The following is a 6,481-nucleotide window of genomic DNA, read 5'->3' on the forward strand; positions in this document are numbered from 1 at the left end:
CGAATACTGTATAATACAGTGGCGTGTGTTGCTACGTGCAGCCGCAATGACTCGACCGGAATGTGTATGTTGTTTCTGCGTGCAGCCACATCAACTGAACACACTTCGGTCGAGTCGTTGCGGCTGCACGTAGCAACACACGCCACTGTATTATACAGTATTCGTCGTCGATATGCTCGGATATATCCGTGCCTTACGAAATGCTGAGATGCTCAGCAATCTTAAAACACATGTTTGCAATTATTATTTCCTACATGAAATCTTGATTTGATAGCGGTTTGTTACGGATGATATTTATCAAAATGCGATTTTGCGCAAAGCTTGCCACTTGAACGATCAAAGCTGTCACAATTTTCCGACGTAATATTCAAAATGTATCACGAAATTCATCCAATCGAATGTCATCCTCAATCAGAAAATCAATTTTCAGAAATGAAATATTCGCTACTTTGCAAATTACCAATTATATTTCGTACATTTTCAAAATGTACAATCCGAACTTATCGAATAATTCCAAAGTCACTGCAGTAACACTACCCCATATTTCGAAGTTCGACTTTTGACACTTGTCATTGCAACGTGTGACTGTGTGCCCTGTTCGTTCATTGCTATTTCATCAGCGCATCGGCACATACCTCACATCTCCTAGCACCGACTACACGTCAAACTAAATATTTTCTTTTATTCGCGACGCCATTTTTGATCTGCTCAACAGAGTCATTTCAACACGCATTTTTTTGCAAGCTATAGTTTATTCGCTGAGTTTGGATTTTCGAGCAATTTAATTTTGCATTAACGAAATTAAACATTTCAGTTCTGAATAATTACTCACAATAAAAAAAACAGCTGTACAGTAAGGTGAGCTTTAACAAAAATGTGTATTTTTTTAAGTTTTCATGTGTGATTCCAACAAAAGGTCATTCTGATTTCTGATTGACAGCACCAAAATTGCATAGCGATGAACATTCACGGTACAGAACCACCTGATAGGCAGAAATTCAATGCCATTGCATCACAAAATCAATCGATTTTTTGTGGAATGGAAATCAAACAGGAGCCGACCCTCAAACAAGAGAATGAAGTCTCCGACGAAATATTGATGGTGTCGCGGTCAATACACACAGCCATTGGATTGCTTAATAATTCGATTGGTGGTACACAAATGACTGACACCGACGTTCACTTTGATTTCTACGACTTGGATGAGGTAAAATCGGAAGTAAAGATTGAAAAGGTCGAAGTTTGGGCGATACAAGTTCCAGGAAGAAGCTTTGGCAAAGAACAAACGCCACAAAGCATTCCAAAGAAGCATCTTTCCAAGGACAAGAATCAGAAGTCAAGTGGGTTGAATGGCGATGCAGCTATAACCGGGAAAAATAGCAATGCCAACAGTTTTGATGACAAGGATAAGCTAACTGAAGGCAAAACAAATGGGAAGCGACACAACTGTTCATTATGCGATTATGTCACCGACTTTACAACTGCTTTGAAAAGACACATGCTCCAGCACACTGGCGAACGACCATTTCCCTGCAGCGGGTGCCAGAAGCGATTCACCCAGAAACAACATCTCCAATCGCACATGAAAACACATGTCGCTGAGTTTTTGTTCAGCTGCTCAAATTGTTCGCAAGGATTTCATCGCAAAGAGGAGAAGGTAGAACATGAATCTGGTTGCAAGGTGCGTTGCTACGAGTGTCATCTGTGCAAGGAATTCTCTAGTGTGCATAAGACGAATTTGAAATGTCATCTGCGTGTTCATACCGGCGAGAGGCCATTCGAATGCGACCAATGCTTAAAAAGATTCAATCAAGCAAGTTCTTTAAAACCCACCGCAAAACTCACGCCAATCCTCGTCCTCGTCCATTGAAAATCAAGTGTTCGACTTGCTTCAAAAACTTCGCCGAACAGAACGAAAAGGAAAATCATGAAGCCAAGTGCAAGCGACGCGGATACCGATGCAATTTGTGCAAGAGCTACACAACCGATCATAAACCAAATTTGATGGACCACATGCGAATCCACACTGGCGAAAAGCCATTCCAATGTGAAACCTGCTCGAAGTGCTTCTCACAAATGGCAACTCTCAACAAACACAAGAAGATTCACAAGTAATTGTCTGCTGCCAAGGAATTATACTTGAAATCGATCACTTGTAAAGACACAATTTTTGCTCAAACATCAATTTGCATTGAATAAAAACAAATACAAATGGGTATCAAATATAAAACCTGGAATTTTTATTCCAATTGAAATTATTTACGTAATTGAATTTTTACAAATTGATTCATTATGAAACTAATCAAAGTTCTTAAACCGAATCCGAGCTACTGTGACTATAAACTCTAACAAGCACTGGCACAGTCAAGTGGAATATTCGAGAGAGTTCAACTGAACAACCGGTTACTTTTCAGCAGCATCGAGATCAAACATAGTTGATTAGAGTCTGAGTTTTAATTTAAAGACTGAACATTTCAAGGGATTTGATTTTAAACTACTGTTTTGAGATGACTGATTTCGAACTCCAGAATCCAGAAATATTATGAAGTTTAGGTTATTTGAAACCATTCTCCTATCGCTGAGACAGTTAAAATAAACCTTATCAAAAATTGGGAATAAAACTCACATTCGTGCAATGTTCAACTGAAGAAACAAACAAATTTACATAAAAGAGAGTTTGAATTGGGTGCGGTTGAATGGCCGCGACATCTACTGATTTTCGGTCAAATGCGAAATTCTTGTCGAAATCATCGGTTGTTCTGGCGTACTATCTGAAGTGCACTTTTATCAAAGTTCTTCATGCAAAAAGAAAATAATTCTTAAAAAATAAGCATTTTTTGTTGTTGCTTTCAATTCGGGTGAGATATGTTTACTGGCTAAAACATTTATTTTTTCAATTTCGAAAAGTCATCTCCACGTGCACACCGGCGAAAGACCATCCGAATGCGACCAATGCTCAAAGAAATTCAATCAATCAAGTGTCTTGAAACGACACCGCAAATCCCACACCAATCCTCGTTCATTGAAAATCAAGTGTTCATCTTGCTTCAAGAAATTCGCCCAACAGAAGGAACAAGTCAGAAGGAAGATTTCTTATTTTCTTCATGAAATTGGCAAAAAAGGCCAAATTTGTATGGGAGGTACCCGTAAATCTCTTTCGATTGGCTTCAAAATTTCAGAGATGGAGTTTTTTGATGAAAAAACAAGATCCACAAAGTTTCGTGATGTTTGAAATATCACAATTGGGATTTCTATTGGGATTTTACTTTCATGGTTTTATAAAAAAAACTCGTTTACCTATCTAGTGATCTTGTGTTGACCTGCAATCCCCATAAACAAGCCACAGACATCGCTTTTAGTGCTTGGTTTGAGGCCGGCTAAATGTTTTGGATGGGCAGACTGTCGAAAAACGCGATTTCCCAAAACAATTCACCATAATGTGAAAGTTAAATACTGAGGGTTTCCGTAAACTGATATTCTTGCCTATTTGAACCCAAAAATGGTAAAACGTGCTTGCTTTTTATTACTGATTTAGACTTTTTGGACCATTTCCTACAACTTTTGCCCTATTTAGCCCACGGTTTAATGTGAACAATTCTTAAATCACGCATTTGAAAGTTAAATTTTGAGGATTTAACCAAATTCGGGAAAATCATGATTTCAAGGCCCCATACCGCTTATAGGGTGTACTTATAAGGCCAGTTTTTCTTGTTTTCGACCAAATTTCAAGTTCCAATTTGTCAGCTTTCATTTTTTGGCCGTTTTCGCAAAGTTGAAATTTTAAATTTTAAATGCAGTTTTTGTGAAGACTTTTTGATGTAAAATTCGAAATGCATTACGAAATCCTTCCAAGATTCATCCAGAAGAAAATCAATTTTCAGAAATGATAATCCTCTGTTTCGTCAATTACCACTTATTCGTACATTTTCAAAATGCAACCCGAACTCATCGAAAAATTCGAAAGTCATTGTGGCAACACGACACCATATTTCGAAGTTCGACTTTTGACACTTGTCATTGCGGTGTGTGACTGTGTGCGCTATTCGACCGTTGCTATTTCATTATCGTTTCAGCACAAGGCACATCACAGAGCATTGACTACACGTCAAACTAAATATTTTCTTTTTTCGCGACGCCATTTAGTGATGGGCAATTTACCCGGTATTTAAATACGTTCGCAATATGAACTATGAAATTTATCATAAAATTTAAAAGGCCGCTTTAAAAGCGTTCATATGCCGCTTGAATCGCTAGCATCGCCGTGAACAAATCCGTTATGAATAATGAATCTGACTTTTTTTAAATAAAAAACATCTTCGAATAAAAAAAAGGTAAAATAAAATTGTAAATTCAATTTCTCAACACAGAGTTTATAAAAAAAAATTAATTGCATCAATAAAACTTAGAAAAACAACAATTATTCTACTGCAAACGATTCCCATTTGAAGTTTGAAACTTCGAAACTAACAGCGACATCTAACGAAAATCCGTTACAACACCCATTCGCCATATTGACAAGTGATAAGTGTGTTGTTGTTTCAAATTTCAAGTGGAAATCGTTTGCAGTGAACTAATTGTAGTTTTCCTAAGTTTTATTGATGCAAATAAAATATTTTTTATAAACTGTGTGTTGAGAAATTGAATTTACAACTTTTTTCTACATTTTTTTTATTATAAAATATTTTTGGATTATTTTTTATTGAAAAAAGTCAGATTCATAACGGTTTTGTTTGAAGCGCTGAAAGCGCTGTGAACTTGTTTTTTTGGTTCAATATATCAACCGACTAAAACGATACCTAGCGGATATGCTAGCCCTTTAATTTTTATGATAAAATTTGCAATGGTCTTTGGGTAAATTTCCTGGGTAAATACCCATTTATGCCGGGTAAATACCCGATTTGTTGGGTATTTATATGTATTTTCGAAATAGCCAAAAAAGTAGCAAAATTTTAACAAAAAAACTGTTAAAAAGTGATAATATGAATGAAAGACACAGAAATTTCATTTTATTTGTCATCTAAACTTTTTTCTGAACTTTTATCATGACACATTCGCTTTGAACTGGTATTGGTTTTGGTGCATTCTTTCGCTTTCTACTTGTAGCCTGCATCAACTTATAGTTGTGTGCGATGTTCATAATTATACCCGATGTTTCCGTTGTCAAACGATTTCTCTTCTGTGTCTGAACACTGTGAATGAACCAAATGTACTCTCTGTTTTGTAGAAGTCAATGAAATCGTGAGAATTTTTTCTGCTATGTCCAAAAAATGATTTTCACCAAACCAACGGACTAACATTTGCACGAGAGACCCAAACGAAATCCATGCCCCAAATTTTTGCTTTTACTCGATAATTTATCAATTGAGTCATCACCGCTTCTTCGTCGAGTTTTACTTTTTTGGCTGATAAAACAATAAAAGTAATGCTGCACCTATCATGATCGGTTTCATTATTTTATATTTGCGTTCTTGAACAGATTTGTCCGCATTTTTTTTATTGCAAGCATTAAAAACATTCGAAGATTTAGCCAACGAATCCACTGGTGCGAACATATTACTCAATAGTTTATGTGATTTATGAATATCATCCAAATGTGTTCAATATTTCGTGAGGTCCTTCAAATTTTAACCAAAATTGATTGTCCAATATTAATATTTTCACATCGCCTGGCAATTCTGGTTCTTCATCGTTCGCGTTTATTTAATCAAAATCGGCCGAAATATCTGGATTAGCTACCATTAACCGTGAAATTCCTTTTTTTGCGATCAACGATTCGAGAGCCTGTAGTTCGTATACCCATCGAGCTTCAGAGGGTAGTTTAAGAGTCACATGGGTCTCCATTTCACGTTGCTTTTGGCTGAATAAACTATACAGGACGGGGCATTTTTATTTTATTCGTGACTTTTTTTGCTTTGAAAAATTTTCGCTCGAAGAAAGTAAATTCAGTGCATGAGCAACACAACCAAATGTGTGAATATGCGGTTATTTTTCGGTGTCAATGAGACCAACTTGGATATTACGCTACATTATCGTACAAAAACAGCTGAAACTTGAATAATCTGATTTGAATTCAACAAAAATTCAAAGAAATCACATATTTTAAAAATACCCATAAATACCCATTTTTGGGTACTTATTCAGCCCTTCGGGTAAATACCCGATAAATACCCGGTATTTATTCGGGTGGGTAGATATTGCCCATCACTAGACGCCATTTTTGCTCTGCTCAACAGAGTCATTTCAACAACATTTCTCAATCTGTGCGCTGCGGACATTAATCGACGAGTTTAGTCTTTGAATCAATTTTTTCCGCATTTCCGAAACAAAAAGTTTATTTTGTAGAAAAAAGGTGAGTTATTGCCAAAATGGAATTTTTCAAGTTTTTGTGCCATGTGTGGTTTCAAATAATGAACATTGAACAACCATTCTGATTTCTGATTGACAGCACCGACATTGCGTCGCAATGAATGGTCACGATAGA

The 6,481-nt window shown here is 36.4% G+C and overlaps 1 protein-coding gene across 1 annotated transcript in view; it reads left to right on the forward strand.

The window, feature by feature from the left end:
* The window catches only part of LOC129569796 (zinc finger protein Xfin-like), an 8,782-nt gene extending 6,667 nt beyond the window's left edge, over positions 1 to 2,115 (forward strand). Inside the window, exons 6-8 of the mRNA XM_055448960.1 lie at positions 847 to 853; positions 941 to 1,813; positions 1,912 to 2,115. Of these exons, the coding sequence (XP_055304935.1) occupies positions 847 to 853; positions 941 to 1,813; positions 1,912 to 2,115 (1,084 nt within the window). The remainder of the gene's footprint in view (positions 1 to 846; positions 854 to 940; positions 1,814 to 1,911) is intronic.
* The last annotated feature ends 4,366 nt before the right edge of the window (positions 2,116 to 6,481 follow it).

Source organism: Sitodiplosis mosellana, unplaced genomic scaffold (genome assembly GCF_009176505.1).
Source record: "Sitodiplosis mosellana isolate CC-2019 unplaced genomic scaffold, AAFC_SMos_1.0 Smas_scaffold_44, whole genome shotgun sequence".
Classification (NCBI taxonomy): Eukaryota; Metazoa; Arthropoda; class Insecta; order Diptera; family Cecidomyiidae; genus Sitodiplosis; species Sitodiplosis mosellana.